The sequence below is a fragment of the Scleropages formosus genome, chromosome 2 (assembly GCF_900964775.1).
Source record: "Scleropages formosus chromosome 2, fSclFor1.1, whole genome shotgun sequence".
NCBI classification, from domain to species: Eukaryota; Metazoa; Chordata; class Actinopteri; order Osteoglossiformes; family Osteoglossidae; genus Scleropages; species Scleropages formosus.
Window position 1 is genome coordinate 42,986,667 of NC_041807.1, and position 26,705 is coordinate 43,013,371.

At 53.7% G+C, this 26,705-nt stretch overlaps 2 protein-coding genes across 4 annotated transcripts; one reads left to right on the forward strand and one right to left on the reverse strand.

The window, feature by feature from the left end:
- Nucleotides 1-574: 574 nt before the first annotated feature.
- LOC108931210 (sodium- and chloride-dependent GABA transporter 2-like) lies at nucleotides 575-23,942 on the reverse strand. The gene is made up of 18 exons (XM_029247137.1): nucleotides 23,851-23,942; nucleotides 20,939-21,407; nucleotides 14,185-14,301; nucleotides 13,674-13,697; nucleotides 10,277-10,388; nucleotides 9,188-9,322; nucleotides 8,349-8,489; nucleotides 7,934-8,021; nucleotides 7,673-7,805; nucleotides 6,002-6,136; nucleotides 5,578-5,681; nucleotides 4,768-4,892; nucleotides 2,823-2,935; nucleotides 2,577-2,714; nucleotides 1,918-2,020; nucleotides 1,736-1,836; nucleotides 1,083-1,253; nucleotides 575-691 (listed from the first exon to the last, which is right to left on the reverse strand). Exons 1-18 carry the CDS (start codon nucleotides 23,940-23,942, stop codon nucleotides 575-577), a joined length of 2,418 nt encoding a protein of 805 aa, XP_029102970.1.
- LOC108931230 (ras-related protein Rab-7b-like) lies at nucleotides 21,972-26,705 on the forward strand. 3 transcript variants are annotated; one of them, XM_029249769.1, is made up of 6 exons: nucleotides 21,972-22,027; nucleotides 23,864-23,984; nucleotides 24,186-24,312; nucleotides 24,465-24,680; nucleotides 24,946-25,071; nucleotides 26,194-26,705. In XM_029249769.1, the coding sequence occupies exons 2-6, from the start codon at nucleotides 23,941-23,943 to the stop codon at nucleotides 26,275-26,277; spliced, it is 597 nt and encodes a 198-aa protein (XP_029105602.1). In that variant the 5' UTR covers nucleotides 21,972-22,027; nucleotides 23,864-23,940; the 3' UTR covers nucleotides 26,278-26,705. The 3 variants fall into 3 exon arrangements, with proteins under 3 accessions (XP_029105602.1, XP_029105601.1, XP_018602406.1); XM_029249768.1 differs by lacking the exon at nucleotides 21,972-22,027 and adding an exon at nucleotides 22,878-23,265; XM_018746890.2 differs by lacking the exons at nucleotides 21,972-22,027; nucleotides 23,864-23,984 and adding an exon at nucleotides 23,996-24,084.

Here is a 26,705-nt window from a genome sequence, read left to right on the forward strand (position 1 = left end):
GATTGGCTCTGGAGACGGGATTGCGGAGACGATACAATTTCATTTGCGCTCAGTTTGGTTTTATAAATGTCTTATTTGAGTCTCGTTAAAGTGGAAGGTGAGGACTTCTTGAGGACATGAAACATTCCGCCGTGTGTGTGTAGCGGCGCGACGTGTGTTTACCCTCCTAGCAGGTAGGTGGCAGTAAAGAGCACCAGTGTGGACACAGCGCACGGGACACTGTGAGGGTGACTCTTTTATTTCAGACGGTGACAGTAAGAATCTACACAGGACTCGCAGAGCACATCTGCTCCAGGGTCACATAGCGCGGTCATGTACCACATTATTATTAGTGTTATTAGGGCTATTAGTATTAGCATTATTAGTAGCAGTAGTAGTAGTATTGTTATTAGTATCGCAGGTGCGTACCCGGCATCTCCAGCCGGTCTCCTCTCCCGCAGGGAGGCCGACCGTGGCGCTGAATTCGCGAGACTCGAGGATGAACAAATGGAACCGCCCACTAGCGGTCGCACGGGCAATATGCAAATGAGATGGACGTGCGAAGGGCCGGTGGACGCGAGGCGGGGTCCGGCGGTCACTTGTGTTCGGGATCGTTCTCAGAGCAGGGCCGGGTCTTCAGAGGAACGGCCTCCTTGCCGGGCTCCCGGTTCGAGGGCAGCTCTTCGCTCGGCCGGCACGCCTGGCTGAGACGCTGTTGAGAGACCGGAGGGGACACGTGGGGCGCACGTTCAGGAAGCGAGCGCATTCACGCACTGTCACGTACACGTCTCTGACGCTATGGACACCTGAAGCTCCATCCTTCTGCAGCGCTGTCCTCAGCTTTATGCTTGGCACGCTAAAGAAAGAGCATGACGAGAACGACGGGGCGACGCGGATCATCCGTCACAATCGCCTCTAGCCGCTCTTTGCTTTCGAAGTGGAGCCCAGCGTGTCCCGCTGTGTCCTAATGTATCCCACTGTGTCCCAGCATGTCCTAGCATGACCCACTGTGTCCCATTTTGTCCCAGAGTGTCCCAGCATGTCCCAATGTGGGCAGCATCTTGCTCTGAGCATCCTCGTTGTCCGCAGCAGGATGTACCCACCTGGCACAGCGTCCCCTGGGCCCGGGCCACCTTGTACAGCATGGTGAGCGGGATGAGGGACAGCGAGGACACGGCCAGGAACCAGCCCAGCGCGTACGCCCAGCCTGGGTACGAGTAGCTCTTGTTGAACTTCAGAGGAGTGTGTCTGACCAGGGAGAAAATGAAGGTCCCCTGTGGGAGGGAGAGACTGTGAGACCGCGTGTGTGTGAAAGGAGGCTGTTGGCTGTTACACCCACATGCTGCTCTCCTCCACGGCACCTTCATGAACTCATCACCGCATCACTTAAACCCGTAGTTTTTCATTAACGAGAGATTTATTAATGAAAAACTCCTAGTTTAATAAGTGACTCAGCGCAGCAGTATAAACCAAACAAATGGTTATAAAGATCGACCAGTAACGCTTCACCACAATAGCAATAATAAGAAATATTACTAAATGAATAATGAAAACACCGTCCTCCTATATTTCGCTGTCACAGTAGCTCTCTTCTTCACGGAAACAGTTCAGCCCAGTGCCGCACCGCGGTACAGCGGCAGCATCTGTCCTGTCTGCGGCGACACTGTGGTTTCTCAAAGCCGCGCTCGTCGACCCGGGGATACCCGCCGGAGACGGGATGGGACGGGGGACGGGGGACGGGCCGAACGTCACTCACTGTGCAGATGACCGGGATGAGGTACAGCCAGCAGTACTTGACCAGGGCTCGGGGTCGGTACCCAATCATGTTCTCGATGTTGCCGTAGAAACGGTCCGCGCCTACATCAGACACACAGCTGTGGACGAACGGACACCAGGTTCGTCCGGGTGGAGGTGCGGGGGGCCTCGGCCGTCCCTTACCGTACACCCAGCCGATGCAGATGCTCTGGCAGATGGACAGGAAGAGCAAGGTGGCCCCACTGCACACGTAGTGGTCAAAGAGCTGCAGGAGGTACAGGCCACCCTAAGACCGGGAAGAACGACAATGCTCTCCAGCTCCGGTAAACAGGGTACGGAAGGGTGTACGTGCAGCACGCTCGACGATCGGTAGAGTAAAGAGCGAGAGCCTTGACTTAGGAACGGTCACCTGCGCTGCTGCGAGGCCCAGCTTCAGCCCGGGTTGCCTTTATCCAGGGTAGCACCCTGGGGGGGCAACTGGGCCTCGCTGCTGGAGACCCCCAAGACACAGAGCTCAGCGCCGTGCTGCTCTGCGTCCAGCAGCTCTGCTGCCTGTCCTGCCTGTCCTCCGTGTCCTTCGGATCTGTACCGCAGGGAGGACGGCTCGTCCGGGAGGTGGTTTGTTCCGGGTGCTCAGGTTTCCATTCTTGGGGAGCGTGTGTGTGTGTGTGTGTGTGTGTGTGTGTGTGTGTGTGTGTGTGTGTGTGTGTATATATACACTATGTACATTATATATACATATACATTTACATATAGATATATATCAGTTTAAATGAATAAATCAGCAGTGTGAGGAGCGCTGCGTGTCACAGCCACAGGTGTGTGAGGAGCGCTGCCCTCACCTGTGTGACGAGCAGGAGCCCCAGCAGGAAGCACACGGAGCACAGCAGCAGCAGCAGCAGCTCCCTGCGGTAACCTCTGCGGATCAGCGTGGGGAACATGTCCGTCACGGAGGTCATGAGGCTCTCGACACCCACAAACTGGCGCCGGGAGACAGGAGGGCGTAAGGTTGTGAGGGCGATGCCGGCGAGGTCGATGGGAGCGCAGGACGAAGGGGGTGCGTGACGGAAGAGGCACGGGAGACGCACCTGGCTGTCGATGCCCAGCAGGATGATCATGATGAAGAAGCAAACGGCCCACAGCTGCGGCACCGGCATCTTGGCGACGGCCCGCGGGTACGCGATGAACGCCAGTCCGGGGCCTGCGGAGCAGCGGGGCACCGGTTATCGAGTGGGTTATCGAATCGTCTGCTACGCTCTCGTCCGAGGAGCACCGGCGGCGAACTCGACACGTGCTGGACTGCGAGTGGAGGAGCTCACTTGTCAAAAAGCACAGACGCAGTGTGCTAAGTGCCGTCCTCGCCGAAGGGCTCTCGAATTCCCTGGCAGGGCTTAGTGAGGACATCTTCGCGCCTTCAAAGCGTCACTTTCTCGGGCCTTGTCCGAGGTGGACGCAGCGAGACCGGCGCTCGAGTTTGGCGTTCTTACCAGCGATGGACAACGCTCCTTCAGTGGCAACGCCAATGTTCGAAAAAGTCGAGCTCTTGGAGTGCCTAACGTTTCTGCGTACTTGCAAGGTGCTAAACGACAGTGTGGCCTTTTCCGCTGCCGCCAAAGCACCGAAAGTGCGTAAAGTGTTCGCTGTCTTCCCGCGCTACGATCGAAATGAGGGAGAGGCGGTCGGTCCCGGCTGCGGAACCAGTGGACGCGGTTACTTTGTCATCCCTGTTTTCGGAGCCCTGCGCTGCCTTCAGTACGAAACCCCCGCCCTCACCCTCCAACACTGAGCACCAATGGTTTGTCTCTCGTACAGGGACTGTTCTGAGCGAATACTCAATTCCTGTAAGTCCGGGAAACGTGGGGTTCCTCAGGGCTCCGTCCTGGGACCACTTCTGTTTTTGTACCACTGGTGGCATTCAGGGGAGTAACATAAACCCGAGTCACAATCCTGTGTCCCTGTGTGATGTCTGCGTCCGTCTGATGACGTTCGCTGGCAGACAAATCGGAGTCACAAGAACTATGACCTGAAATACGGAAAAATGAGACACGAGTATTGGCTACCAGCAGAGCTGAAATCGCTCAGGAAGATTCAGTCTTCTTTGGACAGAAATTTTGGCAACACTTCTGGCCAGGATCAGTGCCTTAATACTCATGGATTCCTCACGCAGGATGTGTTTCCTGGGACTCTGGGATATCGCAGCAGTGCCATCTCTGCTGGGGCCACAGGAACCCGTTCCAGTGTCGCCCTCAGGGGCTCCAAATTCCCTTCCTGCTGCGTTTCAGCGATTTCACGACAACGATGCTGGGAGTATAACTACAGTAACGCAAAGCACGACCACATCGTAGGTAGCAGCGCATTGACCGCAGTAAAGAATGGCACAGCTTCAACATCCTGGCACACATTGCAAAGCCCTTAATGCTTTGGTGGTGCTCATCTGTCAAAGGTCACGCTGTAACCGTGTGGAAGCCAGGATCGCCGTCAGTCTCGGGATGCTGGTTCCCCTCTTCATTCCCTTTCGCAGAGTGAGCGAATCAACACCGCCCCGAATCAACAACGTTGCCCCGGGTTTCATCAAGCAGTCATGTAGGGATGTCTCTTTATTGCAGCCCAAACCTTGTCTTCAGCACTCAAATATGTCCCCTCTGTCCCCCGTTTACTCCTCTGCATACCTCCACTTGTTTCTTGCCGAATTAGTGCTTTTTGTTTCTCGAGTTACCAATCAAGTGGTAAACACGGTAAATTTACCTAGGATTTAAGCAGAGCAGACCTGCCCCAGCGAAGCCAGCGAAGGCCTCCCCACCCCCCACCGATCTGATTTGCGGAACTAAGCCACAGCAGGAATAGGCACAGGAGGCGGAGTGAGTGCGGCAACCGGAGCGCTCGTAGGGCAGCACTGCCTGCAGACCCGTGTTTCTTTCCTGTTTAAATTCCAACTGGAATGATAACATAGAAAATGTCTACATCACAAACTGAGACGTGTGGTTTGTGTGTGGCACGTATGGCACGTATGGCGCGCGTGCAGTGCTCACTGACCTGACTGGGCCACCTGAGAGATGTCCACTCCTTGCTCCCGGGCCATGAAGCCCAGCACAGAGAAGATGGCGAATCCGGCCACGAAGCTGGTCCCGCTGTTCAGGAGGCACAGGTAGAAGGAGTCCCTGTGAGCAGAGCAGCGGCACACAGTTACTCGCCAGTGGCGGAGACAACAGCCAAGCCTCGATTCCACCGAGACGTGTGTTTGAGCTACGGTTTCAACGATCCTGCAGCACCTGTGCGAAATCTCACATGCGGGCAGCCTTCCCTACATGCCTGGAAAACACGTGACACAGGCGAAGACACGGGGACAGAAGGACAGCTCCCGTGTGAATGGAGGCCCAGGTCACACCAGAGCTTCTCCACACGTCACTGTGATACAACTGTGGAACATCTCCAGGTCAATGTCAACATGTACGAATTATGGAGCGGCGCCCCTGATGACCTGGTCTTCTACAGCTGACCTACAGTAGATGAACAGAGTAACTGGTGCTTAGAAGGGACTCTGAGTTTGAACTGCTGAACCTTGATGGCGAAGCTTGATGAAGGTACTTGGGGATGGATGTGATCTAAGCACTGCGGTGGGAAGCGAGAGAAGGCCAGGAAATCGATCGCGTGGCCCGGCTAACGGCACCTCTCTGGCCGTCGGTGATTCGGCTATCGGAGCGAACCGCTCTCTGCTCACAGAAGGCAGGAGCCAGAAAAAGGATGCAGGTTTGTGGAGGACCTTTCAAGGTGCTGCTGAGGGGAAGATGTCGGAGAGACCTGCTGAACTCCAAGGCGAATACACTCCGAGGGCAATACACTCACTTGTAGCAGTCATTGTTGTACTTGTTGTAGCTGCCGAGAGACGTCAGATAGCCCAGGCAGATGGCGTAGGAGTAGAAGATCTGAGTGCCAGCGTCCATCCACACCTTCCTCAGACACAACGTTCAAGTTAGTACGAGGGGCCCCATCAACACCGCTGCACTGGCTCATGGGTAAGTACACATATTAACTGGACCATGGCAGGAATGACATACACGAGGACCTGAGTGTCCACAGGTGCTTTGAGCAACAGTGTCGGACTCAAATGGACAAGGAGAGGTGCAGTGCCTGGGGAACACGAGCCAATTTGTCCTCTTTAGAAAGGTAGATAACCCACATCCCCTGCTAAAATGTCCGTATTTACCGTTAAATACTTTGTTAGAGTTGGTGGTGGTGAAGGTAAGAGTGAAGAGAAGAAGGCTTCTACCTGGGGGTCAGCTAGCCGGCTGGGGTTGGGGTACAGGTAGAAGACGATGCCGTCCAGAGCGCCCGGCAGGGTGACCCCTCGGACCAGCAGCACCACCAGCATGACGTAGGGGAAGGTGGCCGTGAAGTAGGACGCCTGGGGTGTGGAGAGGGACAGAGGGAAGCGCTCTCAGTTCACATTCCAGCAACTGGTCGACCTCCTTGTCCAGAACAGATCCGAAGGGCACGTGCTAGAGTGGATAGGCAGTGCTTTCGTTGACACCTGCTGTATCTAGCTTAGCAAATGTCTCCTCAGCAAACAGCAGAAAAAGCAGAAGGTCTTCCAGAACACTGTCCATGGGAAAGCAGGAAGACAAACATCTCTGTCAGGTCCACAGGAGGACTGCAAGTGGATGCCTCACCCCTCGAGTGCAGGAGTTTTAAATGCGGACGAGCCATATGGATCAACACTCATAGGTCTTCAGACGATCGCGCTGGCGTGTAGGGAATCTGCAGAAGCACGCGGTCGCGGTGACGGTCGAACCCGCGTGGGGCAGCACTTTGCGTGACCTTTCCTTCGCGCACTCTTGGACTCACACAGGAAATTAAAAAGTGCTTAGTGCTCTTGAGCGCCGAGCTCCTCATCCCTCTGAAGCCCTGGGATATTTTAAAGTCTTAGAATCAAGCGTCTCGGTGTAATTCCACTTTTAGGAATGCGTTCAGAGGGACAGCGGTCGCCAGCAGCTACGCTGGAGTCATGGCAGAGTCTTGCCGGGACTCGGGTTTCTGCTCCCGAGAGCTCGTCTCACTGGACCCGGTAGCGTGTGGCGACGGCAGTCAGAGCCTTGGACGTTTCCGTCACATTTCTGGAACTTATCTCAAGCTCTGAAGGAGGAGATGCGCCCAGTATTGTTGGAATGCTGAACAGGCGCAAACTCTTCCGGAACCTTCAGTGCATCCAGGAGATTTTTTACTCATGTGAAATTCTCCAGGCTGTGTGGTTACAGGTCTGTGGACATAGTTCACTTTGAGAGGAGAACGAGGCAGAGCTTAGTCTCCATCCAGGAGGAAGAATGGTTGAAAACAGCAGAGCCAAGGTCCTGTGGGACTTCACGTTCCAGACTGACAAGCAGTTGCTGGACGACCAACCAGACATAGTGGTGGTCAACAAGGAGGAGAATAGGGCAATTGTGATAGATGTAGCAACCTCAAATGACAGCAATATCAGAAAGAAGGAGCATGAGAAGATCGAGAAGAACCAAGGGCTGAAGGAAGAATCGGAACGGATGTGGAAGGTGAAGTCCAGGGCGGCCCCAGTGGTAATAGGAGCACTCGGGGCTGTGACCCCAAAGCTGGGAGAGGGGCTCCAGCAGATTCCGGGAACAACGCACACACCACCCCATGTGGGGGTGAGAAACCATGAAGCGCGAGCTAGAGACACCCGAGAGACACACGTGATCTGACTCAATGATCGATTGATCGATCCGTCCGACTATCAATGAATCAACCAGTCAGCCGATCGATCAATCAACCGACGAATCCATCAGTCTGCGTACCCAGTGTCCAGCAATTAACCTATCCATTCAAGGGCCTGTGATCCGCGGACAACGTGAAATGATCCCGGGGTCTCGAACCTCAGTGCTCCCCTCACACGGTTGCCGTGACAACATGCATGCCTAGCCGGGGCTCTCACCTTGCCGGTGGACCTCACACCCTTCCACACGCAAAAGTAGCAGATGGTCCAGGAGAGCAAGAGACAGAGGGCGAGCTCCCAGCGCACGCTGCCTGGCTCCTCGATGCCTCCAGAGATGTTCAGGACTCGTCCGCTGAGAACACAGAGAACCTGCTGGGAAAGGCTGAGCTACTCAGAGGGGAGAGGGGGGAGAGGGGGGAGGGGCGCCCCTGCAGAGGCCCCGGGGAGCCGCCTGCTCCGCGCACCTCGCGCTCTACCTACTTCCAGAACTCCATGACCGGCAGAGTGGCGTTCGGTGGGACCGTCCAGTTGGACATTTCGCTCCGTTTGTCAAAGTCCACACAGGCAGCTGAAACAGGAGAGACACGTCGATGACATGAGCAGCGCGACCTTTGTCACACATCGGGACCCCTTCATACTCCTTAGAAACGCACAAACATATTTATACCTGTATCCTTTCACAGCACACAGGTGACGAGGCTGATCAGCGCACGGAGCGGAGGATCGTGGGACAGTTACCCGTAGTACGGCGCACGTGTGTCACAGCCGGGCTTTGTGCGGTGCCACAGCTTCACCTTTGCGCTCATTGACCCGCCGGCAGACCGGGGTCCTTTTTACAGCATCCGCTCAGGGTCAGCGGCGCCACGCGCGGCCCAGCGCGGCCCAGCGCTCGTACCTGTGTTCCAGTAGTTTCCGCAGCTGGCCCACGGCAGCTCCGGGCTGAAGGAGGAGAAGAGGTAGAAGAAGGACCAGGCCAGGATGATGATGTAGGTGATGGCGCCGTAGAACACGATGAGCTGGCTGGCGTAGCCCATCCCTGGGGGTGGGGCAGGGGGTGGGGGTGCGGTCAGAGCAGGGTTCACAGGACCCGCACGGTCCGACCGAGAACACGTTCACATCTGAGACCGAAAGTGACCTTTGACAACAAGGGAGACGAGTAAAAGGAGCGACAATAACAAGTCAAAGTGGACTTTTCACCGGTCCGGTGGAGTCGTGTTCTCAGGTTCGAACGTCATGACGTTTGTTACTTTTTAAATGTGGGAAATTATTTCATAAACTGTATTTGGAGTTTCCCAGAGTCCCTGCTCAGGGAAACAGAGACAAGGGAAAAACTGGGTACTGACGCAGTGGGGCGGACAGACAGACAGACAGACAGACAGACAGGGAGACAGATAGATATAGTGATGGAAAGAGAGACAGAGAGAGGGACGGACGGACAGACAGATGGATGTACGGACAGTGCTACGGATAGATGGACAGACAGAGAGACGGAGACGGACGGACGGAGACACAGACAGAGAGAGGGACGGACGGAGAGACACACACAACGACCTTTGTCAGTCTACCCGTCTGTGCTTGGACCACTGAACCATTTGTTGGACTTTTGCACATGGTAATGACAGCAGCTCGGCTTCGGGAGCCCATTACCGTGGTACCGTTCACTTTAAATGTCCAGCTGAACGGTGCTTTGTGTCGCAACGCAGCGGAACGTGACAGTAGCGACACTTTTCTTGCCTTCGAACAGGGGGCAGATGCTCCTCCAGCAGGTGATGCCCCCCTGGCTGGTGAACTGCCCCAGAGCCGTCTCAAGGAGGAAGAGGGGGATTCCGCAGGTGAACAGGAACACAACGTAGGGGATGAAGAACGCCCCTGCGGGACACAACGGACACGGTTTGAACACGCTTTCTACATGCGGCTCGCATGCACGTTGCTACGGCGACCGCTCGCAGCAGAATATTGTTCCAGCACATTCTCGGGATGGCGTGCGCCTTCGGGGGAAGGTCGTGTCACTCGGGCTCCGAGCGAAGCCGGTCGTCGTCAAGGACCCTTCGGGGGTCCTAGGAACGCCCTCGACGCTTCCGGAGGGCAGACGGCTGAGGCATCGGACCCGTCCCTCGTGCGTCCGCAGCGGTCAGAGGAGCGCCTGTCCACGCGGCGAGCACCGCCGCGCCCCCTGCCGGGCCGTGTAGAGCATAGCGCTGAGCGACGTGCGTCGCGTGTGTAATGAATAACCGTGGAGGCGCGTGCTTTTCTTACTCGTTATGACTTAAACGGTGTGAACGTGCACTTTCCCGGAGCAGGTGGGGTGCAGCGACGACGCTGGACAGCGACACGTTTCTTCTGGGACGCAAAGAGCCGAGCGCAACCGGAACCGGCGGGAATCGAGCCACCGAACGGGTCTACCGCACGCAGCCCGTGCTCCCCGGGGTCCCTCGCTCTCCTCGGGCCTGGGACTGCACTCATGGTGAAGAGCACGATCAGAGTCCGGAGGGACTCTTTCCCGGGTCTCCTTTACCGTCATTTACACTACCAGCTTACTGCCTTCACCCCGTAAGATGTTGGGGACCTTCACCAACAGAACCCTGATTCTATGGGCTTCTGTGTGGGGGGCCAGAGGGCCACACGAAGGAGCCCCGCTACTGCATTCCCACCGCTGGATTCCCACCAGAAAGCACCGCACGGCGAGACAGCCACGGAGAAAGACGCCTCTTACTGTGCCGACACACACGTGCTGTGCAAAAGTTTCAAAACATAGGTGCGTTTCCACTCGCGTGCCGGGAGACACCAGAGAGAGCGGCTCGACCCCCGGCGAGGAATACGCACCTCCGCCGTTCTTGTAGCACAGGTACGGGAAGCGCCACACGTTGCCCAGACCGATGATGGCTCCGGCCACGGTCATCATGAACTCCAGCTTGTTGCCCCACTGACCCCTCTCCTGGAGCCGGTGTCGGCGTCGTGCCCCCTGCAGGGCGTCGGGTCCGGCTGGCGGAACCGCTCTCATGCCTGGGCTCGGTGTCGGGAAGCCGAGTGTCCGGTGCCGCCGCGGATCTGCTGGCAAGGTGCGTGTGCGCCTGGGCGTGAGTGCGTGCGTGTGTGTGAGCGAGTGTGTGTGCGTGCGTGTGTGTGTGTGTGTGTTCGTGCGTGTGTGTGTGCGTGCACAGTGCCGAGGGACCGTGGACGGGGGTTTATACACCTACTCGTGGCTCCTCTCCTTTTAAGGACTTCCTGGGGCACAGAGTGGGTGGAGCTAACAGGACCCCCCCCCCCCCCCCCCTCCCCCAAAGGGTGAATGGGAGGAGTGGGGTTGCAAAGTCTTACCGAGAACACGGTGAAATACCGTAGTGAGTCCGGTAGAGAGGGTTCAGTGTGTCCTAAGGTGTCCACTGCATGTCCACTGTCCACCTCGAGACAAAAGCCTTCCATACTTTGACCACTAATGAGTGAGTTTGGAACCCCAGTAAAGTGAGCAATGAAGAAGGGCCGGTAGTTGTGAGGACAGCGATCCCATGTTCACCCAGCGAACGCTGTAACCAGCTTTTGGGCTGTAAGCCCACTGGTCTCCGGGGACACGTGACAGAGTCAAGGGACGAGGGAGCGAGGAGGGGCAAGGTGGACACACGCACGCACACCTTGTCGGAGCCTCCTGCTCTCAGCGCTGTGGGTTCGAGGCCCGTGTCGGGCGACTGGCTGTTTGATGCCTCTCCTCTCCGAAATGGAAATGCTGCGATGTGCAGTTAGGAGTTACGTCCAAAACGCGGGGGGGGGGGGTGAGAGTGACAGATCAAAGCGTGAAAAACGAAGTCTGCCTCTAAAGAAAAGAGTAACACAGTAACACCGCCCCCCCCCCCCCCCCCCCGCAGCTATCCTGTCGCTGAAGACCCCTCCCTCCCTCCCTCCCTCCCTCCCTCCCCCACGTGTGCTCTGTCACCGTCCTCACACCTCCAGTCATACACTCGCCCCCCACCCCCTGAACTCACAGGTGTGTGAGCGTGGAGCTGCGGAGCCGGCTGGTACTTGTGCGCAGCCACACGTGACACACGCCTACAGGCGTGACGAGAAGTCGGGCAACACGCCTCACTTTAATTAAAGATTCCTGCGTCGATTGGACAATCAATGTGTCTCGTCTCATTTGCCTCACGTGTCCTTCAGCCAGAGCTCAGTAGAACGGTGCGTCAAACGCCGACGTCCGGTGTTAATTATGTTCAGTTCCCCAAAATCGCAGTCGCACTGGAGCTGTCGGCCAACAGGCCGTGAGCAGAACATAAGCGTCCTGCCGTGGTTATGTCAAGTATGCCGGAGGTCATGTCGTCCCGCGTGTCGTTCTGTGACGTCCCGTGTGATCTGCGCGCTGAGAGAGAAATGAAGAGGAAAGGAGGAAAACGAACAGAGTCAATACTGTGAATGATGGCGCCGGTATGAGGTTCCTTCGAGACTCGTGACACATTAAAGCGCTGAGCTCCTTCTTCTCCTCGCACTGCTTGGTGGTGGTCCCACTCACAAGGGTCTAACATGAGAAACACAAAGGTTTTAAATTTTGGTTATGATGTGGTGCTGAGCTCCCTGTGTCCCTCACAGCTGCTGAATCCCTCCCACAATGCTTGAAGAAGGGTGTCGAACCCCTCTCTTTGAGAACCACTTCTCTCCTGATCTCCTGGCAGCTCCATCAACGAGTCCAACACCATCTGCTATGATCATCGATGTATTTGCTGTTTGAATGTCACTCCTATAGGAGCTACTGGAGGGATGTGAACCAGCAACGTGGTGGTGTCACATACACAAGCTGTGTGTGACAAACTGTTCAAGTTCTGCTGCAGTCTTACCCTAAAATGTGCCACTAAGATGTTTTCTTTACTGAAATAAATGCAACTTGCTGTACAGTGACTGTGTCGTTCCAGTATAAAAGGATAATTAAGTGTCAAAGGTAAATGAAGCTGTACCCTAGTAAACTTGGCAACAGGTGCCTCACTGTCCCAAGAGACCAAAACGCTCTGGAAGAGCAGTGGTCCAGGCCCAAGTGCTCATGCAAAAGATGCTGGGAGGTCCCCAAAAGCCTTGCGGGCTATGAAAGGACCCCCCCTACACTGGGGTAAGTGTGTGTGTGTGTGTGTGGCAGAAATTTGAATCAGTATTTGTTTTTAGAGCTCAGTAAGCCTGTCAGGAGCTTTTCTCTACAGCTCCCTGTTCCCGTCCCTGTTCCCATCCATGTTCCCATCCTGCTCCCTGTCCCTGTCCCTGCTCTACCCTTAACAGAGAGCGGAGGACCAGAGACCACAGGCGGTCCCCTTACGTTCAGCTCAGACCGTCTCCGCAGAGTCGGGTCGCAGAGGCCGGGCAGCATAAGAGCCACAAACGACGATTTGCCCGTTTCTGCGCTTCTCCTGTTCCGGGCAGAAGCTTGAACCCGAACCCTCGGTCAAACTCCACGATCCACGAACCGGCTCGGAGGCTTCGTCCCACATTGCGCCGCACCCCGGTAAAACAGAGGCGACGCAGGGGGCGGAGAACACGGCACCTGGGGAGTAACGCAGGGATGGCGAAGAGGAGAGCGGAGCGCCGAACCCACGGAGGGAAGGAGACGGAACCGAAACGGACGAATGGTGCTCCTCGCACCGCGGTACGTTGCGCCACGAGACAGCTTCGCGTGGTGGGCCGAGCTGATGATTTATGACATAACTCATTCATGAGCAGGAGCTCACATCTTAATCACACTTGACAGGCAACAATTTTTCAAGACATTTGCCAGCTCTTCGCCGATTTGCGATCTCGGGCAGCTGCTCGGAATTACTGACGACCTGTTTTCTTCCCGCGGGAGCAAGTAGTGGACCTTTTTCTCGCTGTGCTCACGGCAGCTTCGGAAGCTCCAGTGAGCCGGATCCTTCGATCCTTTGGCGCCTCTTCTTCGTGTATTTTTGCGCTCTTCTCTCGTGCAGGATCATTTCTCTAAATGGATCAAACTTGCGTCAAGTGTCTTTGTGTGTCCTTCGCCACTTGTTGCGCGTGCGAGTAATTGTATAGCGTGTGACACGACGGCGTGCGAACAAAAGGCCCCGAATAAGGATGGTTTGCTAAAGACACACACGGATAATACACCAATATGTGGACAACGGTCACCATGTTTGTCTAATCCTGTTAGGGAGCTGGTGGGGCCACTGGGGGGCGTGGTAGTTAAAGCATCACCTTGCAATTGAAGGACCTGTGCCCGAATCCCGCTGCCTGATGCCTCGATCATGGTACGTACCCTGAACTGACCGAGTAAAAATGACCCTGGTGCACAAAAGGGCGAACCAGTGTGTGTGTGTGTGTGTGTGTGTGTCAACACCGTAAGTCACTCGTGAGAAAAAACAGCGGTGAAGGAATAAGTGCTGTCCATGGAAAACTCTGAAAGTTTCTCTCTGGAAAATTTGTGTGTGTGTGTGTCTGATTATTCAGCATCTTTATTGTTTGTTTCCACTTATGCCAGAAACACTCGATCCTCCGTCTCCCATTTTTCTGGCTCTGAACCTCTGTTGTATTTGTGCCAGAATGTTACCTTGTTTACGCCTGTGCCAGAACACTTTAACTTTCTTTCACTCTTGCTTTTCACCTCTTTGTTCCAGCACTTGGGCTGTACTTGGGTTCCAACGGTACATTATCCTACTGTTTTCCTTTCTTATGTAAGGAGCTTATGACCGACCCAAGCGGAAACAAGCCATGTTTTTTACACCGAACTGGAGTAAGGTGCCAGAGCTTACCGGGAGGTCATTGCTGTCTTCCGCACGTCGATGCTCGGAGAAGAAGACAAAGGCAAAGAGGACGGCAGCGATGAGGACGAAGAGCACAGATCCATCAAGCTTGTTTCCCGAGGTTTGCTGCCAGGGAGGACATTCAGTATGACATCGGTGCGTGAAAACTCGTGACCAAATGCACAAGAGAGGCACACTGATTTCTATATGCTTGTGATGATGATGATGATGATGATGATTATTATTATTGTTATTATTATTATTATTGTTAAGTTAAGGCAGTATAGAAAGCAATGTATTTTTCACTATAATTATTCATTAGAAATGTTGAATGTTCAGGATACATAGTATCAGCATGCTCACTTGAAAGTCTGTATAGTATTATATATTAAAAATAATCTAAAATATATATTTTATGCTAAAAATCCATGATTGATTTTCTGATACTAGCAGTTTAGACAATTATTCTGCTACAGTTATACTGATCCATCCATCCATCCATCCATCCATCTCCATTAACCACTTGTCCTGATCAGGGTCGTGGGGGTCTGGAGCCTGTTCCGGAATCATTGGTCCCAAGGCGGAGCAGCAGTACTCCCTGGACAGGACAGCAGTTATTACAATTATATTTCCTTTGAAAACTGATGCAACTGTCAAATAAAAAACTAATTCTATTTCTGCCTCTAAAGTGATGAGTCGGAGCGGCTGATGACACCACATAGAGTTCCTTGGAAGTCGCTTTGGAGAAAAGCATCTGCTAAATAAACAAATGTAAATGTCGTACTATTAATGCGCTCTACAAAGCACGGCTGTGGTTCTGTCTCTTTCGGACAACATTTTTGCCAGGTGGGACTTTCTGCTGAGTGTTTTGAAAAACATGTCTGAAAGCTTGTGCAGCAGAAGAACCTATTCGTTCTTTTTGTAATTATTTCTCATGGTCCTGCGTTATACAAAATAGAACACAGTCACTGAAATCCAAACTGATTACATATCATACCAAGGCAGTTATGAAGAAGTCTCCAGAAACGGGTGTATATACGTAGTGCTCAGCGCTTCAAAAGCCGAGACTAATTTAAATGCCGCTTGGGGCGATGAAATATAATACCTAGATGCGCTGAGGAGCCCAGGAGGGGAGCTGCTGTGAAGTGCAATGACACGTTTCTTCATGTCTTTGACAAGGTTAAGCACTGGAGGTCTAACTTATTGCTTTAGTAGGTATTAGGTGTGAACTGTCCATCTGAAGGGCTACAGTTAAGCTCTGTCAGTCAGCGATTGTGAGTATAGAAGCCATCCTCATCCTCAGGAGGCACCAGCACACCATTTCGTGACCAGAGGAGAGCAGTTTCGACTCAGCTCTAGCTTACAAAGAGGTATCAGCTGATCCGCGTCTCTGGCATCCTCTCGAATTCTGTGTCCATCAGTACAACTCATCAGCTGACTCATCTCTCAAACCCCTGGGTGATTTCTTTGTGGACCACCGTGCGACATTCTCGACCCTTCTTTGTGGTGGAATTCCACAATTCGGCACCTTTCCAAAGAGGCGTGGCGTCTTCGTGTTGCTGAAGACCAGTATGAGGAGACACCCATGGAAGAGGGATGCTGTGTCTTCCTTTATTGCATTGCCTGGGTACCCTGAGGTTCTCGCTCAACCCTAGGGGTGAACACACCTGGGACCAAGAAAGTCTGGTATGATAAGAAATAACTTGGTTTCGGTCATCACCGAGTCTTATGGTGCACGCCAGTATCACGCTCGGTCTGCTGTCGTGCTTGGCGACCTGGTCTGTAGTTTCGAGTGGCACACTTGGATCCACTTGCCTCATTTACTCCATGATGTGAAAAGGTCTGTAAACAGATCTGTAAACACGTCAGTACAGGGGTTTGTAAACCTGTTTTACAGACGTGTATGAAGAGCCCATTGCCTACCAAAACATTCCTGGATCCTTTGGGAATGTAAAAGCCGTACTGATATTTGTGCTGTTATGAAAGTGTTCTGTCTTAAGCCCTAATGCCAGTAACAGTATCCTCCTGTTGCACATGGTAGGACAGCCATGTATCCCTCTGTCAGGGAGGGACGCTGCACCAAAGGGCATCAGTCGCTGAGCTCTGACAAGAACTTTATTGGGCAAACTAGCATATTGACTCACCGGCCACTTTATTAGGTACACCAACTGCTGGTTAACGCAAATATCTAATCAGCCAATCACATGGCAGCGTCTGAATGCATTTAGGCATGTAGACATGGTCAAGACGATCTGCTGAAGTTCAAACTGAGCATCAGAATGGGGAAGAAAGGTGATTTAAGTGAGTTTGAATGTGGCATGGTTGTTGGTGCCAGACGGGCTGGTCTGAGGATTTCAGAAACTGCTGATCTACTGGGATTTGCATGCACAACCATCTCTAGGGTTTACAGAGAATAGAAAGAAAAAGAGAAAATATCCAGTGAGTGGCAGTTCTGTGGGCGAAAATGCCTTGTTGATGCCAGAGGTCAGAGGAGAATGGCCAGACTGGTTTGAGCTGATAGAAAGGCAACAGTAACTGAAATACCCACTCGTTACAACCGAGGTATGCAGAAGAGCATCTCTGAACGCACAACATGTCAAACCTTGAAGCAGACGGGCTACAGCAGCAGAAGACCACACCGGGTGCTACTCCTGTCAGCTAAGAGCAGGAGACTGAGGCTACAATTCGCACGGGCTCACCAAAATTGGACAAGAGAAGATTGGAAAAACGTTGCCTGGTCTGATGAGTCTCGATTTCTGCTGTGACATTCAGATGGTAGGGTCAGAATTTGGCGTAAACAACACGAAAGCATGGATCCATCCTGTCTTGTATCAACAGTTCAGGCTGGTGGTGGTGGTGGTGGTGTAATGGTGTGGGGGTATTTTCTTGGCACACTTTGGGCCTCTTAGTACCAATTGAGCATCGTTTAAACGCCACAGCCTACCTGAGTATTGTTGCTGACCATGTCCATCCCTTTATGACCACAGTGTCCCCATCTTCCGATGGCTACTTCCAGCAAGATAATGTGCCATGTCACAAAGCTCAAATCATCTCAAATTGGTTTCTTGAACATGACAATGAGTTCACTATACTCAAATGGCCTCCACAGTCACCAGATCTCAATCCAATAGAGCGCCTTTGGGATGCGGTGGAAAGAGAGATTATGGATGTGCAGCCGACAAACGTGCAGCAACTGCGTGATGCTATCATGTCAATATGGACCAAAATCTCTGAGGAATGTTTCCAGCACCTTGTTGAATCTATGCCACGAACAGTTAAGGCAGTTCTGAAGGCAAAAGGGGGTCCAACCTGGTACTAGCAAGGTGTACCTAACAAAGTGGCCGGTGAGTGTATACTGAAGGTTGAAAGATTAACACATATTAAGGACCACAAATAATTTCTAGGCTATACAAAATAGTTACCTGGAGTAAAAAGTACAAGTTACTGCACATGTCTTCAGCACCCTGGGACGAAGCCATCAGGTCCCACAGCCTTGCTTGCTTGCGCGGTTTCCCCAGCTCTCTCCTCAGCTGGCCAGCAGACACAGACAGGCTGGGCAGTGAGGTGGTGGGGGTGGAGAGCTCAGGTCAGGAGTCTTCACCCGGACCATTGGCATCAGGGGAGGACTGTAGCGGCGACCAAATGCAGGCGTGGTGTCTCTAGAGGGCAAGTCACAGGGAGGTGGGACAGCGGGACAGTAGCTGCTGAGCTGCTCCTCCAGGTCTCCTCAGAGTGAATTTCCAGAGAGAAGAACGGTTATGGAAACAGCTGTTATGTCCAGGACTTCAGCAGCTGGGGGTCCCAATTTGCACCATTTTGGCAGGACCTCCTGGACTTCAGGTCATTAGGTCAGGAGTAAGGAATATATGTTATCACCCCAAAAACAAGGCGAACCCTATATTAATCAGCTTAAACTTTCACATAAAACACGTTAAAAACATAAAACACTTTTTTCTTTTTCCCACGGGTCAGAATGGATTAGCAGCCCACCAAAGGTGTCTGATTCCACACACTGTCCAACTCGACAGGTAAAAATGTCTCCGTTCATCATTTCCGACAAGTAACGTCTTTATGCAATAAATAAATAAATCTTAAGAACTGTCATGCCAGTACACACACACACACACACACACACACACACACACACACACACACACACACACCAGAAGCTCTTATCCCAAGCGGGGTCACGGTGAACCAGAGCCAAACCCAACATCACAGGGCATAAGGCTTGAGGGGGAGGGGACACACCCCAGAGGGGACGCCAGTCTGTCACAGGGCAGCTCAAGCGGGACTCGAACCCCAGACAGCAGTCATGCACATGTAAATGTCAAAACAAAGTGGGCGGCACAAAGGTACAGCGAGTAGCGCCGCTGTCTCACAGCGCCTTGGGTGGTGTGAGAGGACATGAGTTGGATCCCCCCCTCAGTCCGTGTGGAGTTTGTGTTCTCCCCATGTCTGTGTGGGCTTCCTCCGGGTGCTCTGGTTTCCTCCCACAGTCCAAAGACATGCTGTTCAGGTTCACCCATAGTGTGTGAGTGACAGAGAGAGTGTGTGTGTGTTCCACCGATGTATGGAGGAGTGACCCCTTGTAAGTAGTTTATCTAGCAGTGTAAGTCACCACGGTGAATGAGGTGTGTGGGCTGATAACACTACATAGAGTTCATTGGAAGTCGCTTTGCAGAAAAGCGTCTGATAAATGTAAATAAAATTAAATCACTTGTACTGAGAAAAATGTGCGGAGAAGTAAAAAAAAATGGAACTCCAGTAGCTCTCTCTCCAAGCAAAGAATTGTGGGATTTAAGAGGGTTCCCAAGGATGAAGAAGGAAGAATTTGCTGGGGGAACATGTTGGCGGAGCTCAACTTTAAAATACTTTTCCTTGCCGAGTAGGTCAGAGTAGAGTGTGGACCGGAACATCATCTAAGAAGAATGTGAGCTGTGCTTTAACAATGAAATAGATGGAGACAAATGAAAGGTTTGTCGCAGGTTCCGGTGCAGGAGAGCCGTATCTTATCACAAGTGACTCATCTCAAGCGTTTTACATGCCTCTCTCAGAAAATTAACTTTTCATTTCCACGAACACTCAGCGGAAGTGCGGAATGTCCGGACCCCCTTCTGCACAATCACACCTGTGGCATATTGCAACCTTGTGACCTTGACACCTTCCTCCGTGTGCGTGCGTGGACATACGTGCGTTGTCTCGGGAGCCGTCTCTACCCGTGCGCTCTTGTGTCCCTCTGCTGTCGGAGAAGAAGAAGAAGAAGAAGAAGAAGAAGAAGAAGAAGAAGAAACAAATGGCTCCAGTGCGTCTGTTTCCTAAAGCAACACATGAGCACCTCAGTCTACTCACTTTACACACTTGTGTTACGCAGTTTCCAGATCCGCAGCCTCTTGTATCATTTCTCCTCTCGAATTTTTTTCAAGGCTGCTTTAAGACTCGGCCGAAGCGACGTGTCTTGTCAGGTTCCTTGGGATCAACGACGATGTCTTTTTCCCTTTCATAATCGCTGAGCTTGGAATTCCCGAGCTTCCTCCAGGTCATTCGCCGGCTCGTCTCATAACGCCCCCCCAACCCTCCCCGTCCCTACGAGTCAATGCAAGAGCTTGTCGAATGAGCGGCGCCAAGATCTAGTGTCTTGCTCCGCAGCCCTTTGCCGCACATCGTTCGCGTGAAGCAACAAGTCGTGCGGAAAAGCGGCGAAACGACGGACTCGCGATCTTCCGTGAGCTCGAGATTCGCTCCACGTCTCGCCCCTCGGGTGATTTACGCTCGAACACGGAACTTGTGCTTTCCGTTACATAATTATCCTTCCTGGGCTCTGTCCCCCAGCCGCTTCCACATAGCGCTCCTTATTTTTCATTAAGTGTCAGCAGGCCTTCTTTGGAGTGACCACGAGTGACCGCATGTGGCCAAACGCAGATACACACTGCAAGTTGAGCCCAGCTGAGCGTCTACAGCGTCCCTCCCGGTGGGCGACACACAGGTAGCAGACTGAGTGCCCGTTCCGTTCTCCAAGGCCTCTTACGACCAGAGCTTTTCATACATTGACCATCTTACACTGATTTCGCCATTCAAAGAGCGTTGTATTGTTTACTGCATCAGTGCACGGTAAGTACCTCGATCAAGGGTATCGCAGCAGGCGGTGGGATTCGAACCCTCTGTGCCTCCTGTTGCAAATCAGTGCTCTAACCTCTGAACAGCGACATACTGTCTCTAATATCTTTCTGACAGGACATCAAGCCGAAGATGGAGGCCACCATGTCCGCCAAGAAGATCCAGTGTCCCGACTCAGTGTCTTTACAGCATTTACACTTAGTAAAAGTGTAGTTAAAAAGCCCCCCTTTTGAGAAGGACCAGTGAGGAGGTCATTTCTAAAATGAAACGTAAAAAGTTAGAAGCCATACTAATAATTCCCAACTATGTATTGAGATGTAATGGATACTAAAGGTTAAATGAAACAGCTAAACTTCGCCCTCCAAGGCATGAGTGCGGTAATGGACCATGGTAATCCTACCAAAAGTACAGCCAATCTGTGCCTGAGGTCTGCTGTGTTTGTCTTTCACGCTTTGCGCTGCTCATGAATTCTCTCACATGCACGCACTCACACACACACACACACACACACACACACACACACACACACGCATGCACGCAAACACAGTCGGCACGTGCCCCCTGTAAGGAACATTGGATAACAGCTGGGGCTGGGGGTGGGGCAGGGGGCGTGGCTGGGGGCGTGGCTGGGGGGGGTGCCTGTTACATCCTGAAGTTCACCGGAGTTCAGAGCCACCTGGATCACTTTGTTCCACTGGAAGTCGGGCTCCTGGCGTCGCCGCAAGAAGGAGTGCGGCGAGGGAGAGATGGGTTCTAATCCCTCTTTCACACGCACGGCCACCGCGAGGCCCTCGCCAGGAGGGCTCGGCTCACGGAGGAGCTGCTGCTCGCCGCTCGGGTTCGACGCCTCCGCGGCCGTTTGGCCAAAGAGCCGGACGTGTCGCGAGAGGTCGGAGCCAACTGCCAAGAGCTCATCACCCCCAATTAGAGTGAAAGAGCTCAGTGGTGGCAGGGAAGGGTGCCCTGCGATGCCCGGCGCTGCCCTGCGCTGTATCTCAGCATCAATAACGCGTTCGTGGCGTGTTGGCGACCGTGACGGAAGATGGCGGATCCCCTTTTCGAACGGCTTCCGCCAAGGGTGCCGTTCCTCTTGGGGGCGTCCCTTCTGGGGGGGACTGCGGAGGAGGACGCAGTGCAAAGCACTGCGTCGGAACCCGATGCGTAAAGGTGTGAAAAGAGAGGAGGGGGAAGGGGCGAAAAGCGTGTCGGAGCACCGCGCCGTACCGCTCTCCGTAACAGAGACAGCTGGTAGCGCTGCTGCCTTCGGACCCCAAGGTCATAGGCTCGAATTGCGGCTCTGGTACTCTCGAACAAGGTACTTACCTGGAGGGCTCCAGTAAAATTAGCCAGCTGAGTGTGTAGCTGTGGGTACATGAACAGTGTAATGCGCTTTGGAGAAAAGTGCCTGATCATACACACACGTAAAAACGAACTAAGAATGTCTCTTTCTAAAGCTCTTCGTTCGTTTAGTCCAAAACGCACGTCAGGCAAGAATATTCCGTTATGAATGAACGTCGATGACGGGAGAACCTGAACAGAGCGTGACCACCCGATGTCCACGGGCACGTCGGCTGGACGAGGAGACAGCAGGAGACAAGGACGCAGCAAGTGCCCGTTCAAGAGACAGGAGGAGCGAGCGTGTCCCACATGGCCGCCCTGCTCCAGCCTCCAGGAAAAGGCCGCTTGGTGCCCCACCTGGTGGACGTCTCTGGGTTCTTGACCCGTTGCTGAAAGGGTGAGTTATGTGAAGAAGCTGGGCAGGGCAGGGCAGGGCAGGACAGGACAGGACAGGACAGGACACGCTCTTGCCACAGAGTGCGTCTCCACCCATCGGCTGAGTTCTCTTTGTTGGGTCCCGTGTTGAAGCTACTTTGTCTTCCGGTGGCGACGTGTCCAGGGGGTCTGAGAAGCGAGAGAGAGAGTCGGCGCAGCAGCGCTTCGTGGAGATACGATACGTGTCGGGACACGAACGTGAACGAAAGCGGTTTGAGAGGCGGGCAATTTAAAATAAAACAAGCAAGAGCAGGGACAGCAGGGACAGCAGGAGCTCCCCTCGTGACCCCTGCAGGTGCTGGAATGGACTGTAAGGGCGCTGTCGTAACTTGGCCAGCGTATTCTTTCTTTTCCCATGGAGTCTGTCGTCTTACACTGCTGGCGAGCAGCAGCTAGATACACGCATGCACGCACGCACGCACGCACGCACACGCACACGCACACGCACACACGCACACACACAAACACCATTCGATTCATGGCAAATGCCCCCGGTAACATGAGACAAGCACATGGTGACAGCCCAAGCGGAGCAACGTTGAGCAGAATGAGGAAGGGAAGTGGGCGGGGGTGGGTGCGGGGGTGCGATCAGCAGGCCGACTTGAACCGGTGACATAATCGCGTGTTTGTGCGCCGCGTGTGCGTCCTTGCGCAATTAGCTGGCTGGGCCCCATGCGGTTCCCTGAGAGCGGCTGCCACGTTGCGGTTTCCATGGTTGCGAGAAAACAAACTCCGAACTGCGGTAGGTGACCATCACGCCTCGCAGACAAAAAGCGTGACACCTGTGGAGAGTTTCGAGAGACCAGCTCGCAGGGGCAACACGCACCCTGCAGACGCGCGCGGTTGGATTCGAACCCAGGGCACGGGGGCACCCCTCACACGCCGGAGCGCGAGTCAACCCGAAGGGTGTCGACGGACTCGTGCGACCGAGCGGTGCGCGTGTGTCACGTGCGGCAGAGCTCCAGCGTGAGCAGGAGACACGGAGGACGCTGCAGTGAGTCAGTGCAGTGAAGGAGTTGCCCAACGACAGGGTTCGAGGGGGAAGCAAGAGGAAGCAGCAGTTCCGCGCACACACGCTCGTGCGGGCGTAGCATAGCGAACGGTTGGGCCTGTCTGAGCAGCACCAGGGACAACGAGACGTGTGGACGTGGAGAGCGAGAAGGACAGGAGAACGTTGTGGGTTCCGGGTGCGAGGAGACAGTGAGTAAAGCAAATACATCGAGCACGGGAAATGGCGGTTCTAAGTGCTTCCGAAGGCTTCTCTCGGTCCGCTTTGGCTCTTCTAACGTCCACTGACCGAGGGTTCGACGCGCCGCAGCGCACCGCAGTCCTGTAGAACGTGAGCTGCGGTTGTGGTCACACACGTGCCACTAGCTGGATGTGTGAAGTTCACTTGACCGCAGGTGTCGGTACTTTGGGTGGGAACCTTTCATTGGCAGCAGGGGGGAGGTATTCATTCCATCAAGTGATGGACGGTCACGATTGGTCGGGTAGGTAGTGACTGACCGCACCTGGCCCTTGTCCTGTTGGACCTGTCTGTCCCAGCTGAAGCTCCGCTGCACGACCTCCTCGACTCTCGTTGACTGGTAATGGAATGCAAAGATCCACCGAACAATGAGCTCGGCCACGGAAGTGACCGGTCCTCACGCTCGTCTCCACCGTGCCGAACGTGACCCCTCTGTCCGAGGAGGTCTGAAGAGGTTCAGCACATCTCTGGTTCTCCAGCGCTGGTTTTTGACACCCCTGCTTTACCGAACTGTTTGCACTTTGAGAGTCGTAACCGACCGGTCCTTTCCAGCACTGCGAGACGAAGCCGTGGTGCCGTGGTCGCCGTGGTTGCCGTGGTTGCCGTGGTCTAGCCCAGTGCCGGTTCCCATGAGGCAGACAGACCTGAAGATCGTCATTCTTGGAGCACTCGGGTAGGAAGTCCACTCACAGCATGGCCGCAGCTTTCCGACACGCCAGCACTGATATAGTGGCACTGCGTTACCATGGTTACCAAGCTATCCCTCGCATGAGGTAACACAGTGGTTCCCTTTCTTCGCTGACATTACCTTTCTCCTGCTGTCAGCCCAACCGTCCAGAAATGGTCACTTTGTGCTCTGTACCGTGTTTCGCAGGGTGGGAAAGACCTCCCTTTTACACCGGTACATCCACGACGTGTTCTACGAGGACTATCGCTGCACCCTGGGAGCCAGTGTCCAGCACAAGAGTGTAAATGTGGAGGGACATACAGCGCGGCTACAGGTGCTCCACCCTGAGCTGCATCTCACACACACACACTCACACCCACACATAAACACTCAGTCACACGCGCCCGCGCACTCACACACTCGTACACACGCACGGCAGCGTTTGGTGCGGTGACGTTGGGCACAGACACGCTCTCTCTCCGGCAGCTGTGGGACACCGGGGCTCAGGAGAGGTTCCGCTCCATGGTCTCCGTGTTCTACAAGGGGCTGGACAGCTGCATTCTGACCTTTGACCTGACGGACAGGGACACCTTCGTCGAGCTCGAAAGCTGGAGGCAGAGCGTCCTGGACCAGAGCCGCACGTCAGACGCAGGCTTACCCTTCATCGTTCTAGGGAACAAGACCGACGTTAAGGACAGACAGGTTAGGCTGCACCGAGCGACACCTGTACACCAGAACACCTGTAAACCGGAACGACGGTACACCGGAACACCTGTAAATCTGTACACCTGAGTTTTAGTAAATTTGTGAAACTGTAATTGTTTGGGTGTCAGAAAGTGCTGCGACCCTCTGAGTTCAGGGCTCACGTCACTTTTACTGATAGCGCGAGGGGTATAACGCCAGTGCCCCGGTGGTCTCGGTTTCCGGGACCCTTCGGTCCGCCTTTTCAGCCCACCTCTGTCCACAGGTGAGCCGTGAGGAGGCGCGGGCTTGGTGCGAAGACAGGAACATGGTCTACTTGGAGGTCAGCGCTAAAGACGGCGTCGGCGTGCAGCAGGCGTTTGCCACGGCAGCTGGTCAAGCGCTCGGCTGGGTATGAGCTTCGAACCCGAACAAGGGAGTGTGGGGTTGACCTGCTGCGGGGTTGTGGGAGAGCAGTGGGCTGCTTTACCTGCTCTACACGGGACATGAACTACACTACGTGTCCAGAGTGCAGGAGGACAGCAGGGTCAGCTGGGGGCGCAACCAGAACGTCCTGGATTCGGGCCCCTGATCAGGGAACATACCCTCAACTGACACAGTATGACCCTGCTGCAAAAGCGCGGTAAATCATTGTACACGAGTCAGATAAATGATGGTGAATAATGAGATGTTTTGTAGGACCAAGTGACATTTCTCATAGAATTTTCCAGTTCATGCAAATTTAGGCCCCAAAGTGCCAAAAGCATCGTCACACTGACGTCTCTCTCTCTCTCTCTCTCTCTCTCACACACACACACTGGCTGAAGCTGCTTGTCCCAAGCGGGGTCGCGGCGAACCGGAGCCTAACCCGGCAACACAGGGCACAGGGCTGGAGGGGACACACCCAGGACGGGACTCCAAGCAGGACTCGAACCCCAGGCCTGCCAGAGAGCAGGACCCAGCCAAACCTTCTGTGCCACCACACCCCCCTCCACTGACCATCTCTTTCTCAAGAGCAGACATCACACTCTGTGAACTGCTCAAGCCCAATTTTACCCTGGTAAAATTGGCTTGTTGATTGAGTAGCTGGCCGGCTGCTTAATCCCCGGTGGGATTCGACATGCAAAGTCCGTCAGTTCTGTCTCTGATGCGGTGGAACGAGCTCCCTGTGTCCCTCAGAGCTGCTGAATCCCTCCCGCATTGAAGAAGGGTCTCGAACCCATCTTTTTGAGAGCCACTTCTCTCCTGATCTCTTGACAGCTCCATCAATGAGTCCAACACCATCTGCTATGATCATCGATGTATTTGCTGTTTGAATGTCACTCCTATAGGAGCTACTGGAGGGATGTGAACCAGCAACATGGTGGTGTCACACCCACAAGCTGTGCGTCCATAGTTCCGTGTATGTGTGTGTGTCTAAAGCGCTTTGTCTGTTGATGTTGCTCTTTGTCGCTGTGGGGAAAAGTGCGTGAGAAACGAACGAACGTACGAACGAACGAACGCAGACGAAAGCTGTCGTTTCTCCACCACGCAGCACAGGGAGAAGCTGCTGAGCTGCATGACGGACTCTGTGAAACTGGAGGCAGACGGTGGCAGGAAGAAGGGCTGCTGTGCGTAGAAACCAAAGACCCGGTGGTCCAAAAGCAATAAGTGGACAAAGTACTGAGGAGGACGAGCTGTTGTAAAAACTGGGTAAAAAAATGCCTCCAGGTTACAGCTGGAAACCACCCTGTAGTCGGGTGCTGAATGGGACGGAAGGAGGCTAAGTTGACAGTTTACAAAGTATTTTTTTACTCTCTTACTCATAGTAATGTACAGCACATATATTACTTTATATTTGTGTATATACATAATGTATAAAGGCCATGGCTGTTCTAAGAAAAAGACTACCATGAAATATGTGTGAATTTGAGCGATTCACTCACTCTCAGAATTTCACATCAGCGCGACAACATGATGGAATGATGCTCTATGTAAGGAGTCGCGGTTGCGCACGGTGAAACGTGAACCGCGTCGTGTCCACTCCTCCTTCGCAGCACGGCGACT

Coding starts and splice junctions, on each gene's coding strand:
- LOC108931210 (XM_029247137.1), bottom strand. CDS start 23,942: ATGGGAACCGGCACTGGGCTAGACCACGGCAACCACGGCAACCACGGC. Junction 4,893..5,577: donor TACAACAATGACTGCTACAA/GTGAGTGTATTG, acceptor CTCTGCTCACAG/GGACTCCTTCTACCTGTGCC. Junction 2,021..2,576: donor GGCTCCTGCTCGTCACACAG/GTGAGGGCAGCG, acceptor TCCCGGTCTTAG/GGTGGCCTGTACCTCCTGCA.
- LOC108931230 (XM_018746890.2), top strand. CDS start 24,005: ATGGCCGCAGCTTTCCGACACGCCAGCACTGATATAGTGGCACTGCGT. Junction 24,313..24,464: donor GACATACAGCGCGGCTACAG/GTGCTCCACCCT, acceptor TCTCTCCGGCAG/CTGTGGGACACCGGGGCTCA. Junction 24,681..24,945: donor CCGACGTTAAGGACAGACAG/GTTAGGCTGCAC, acceptor CTCTGTCCACAG/GTGAGCCGTGAGGAGGCGCG.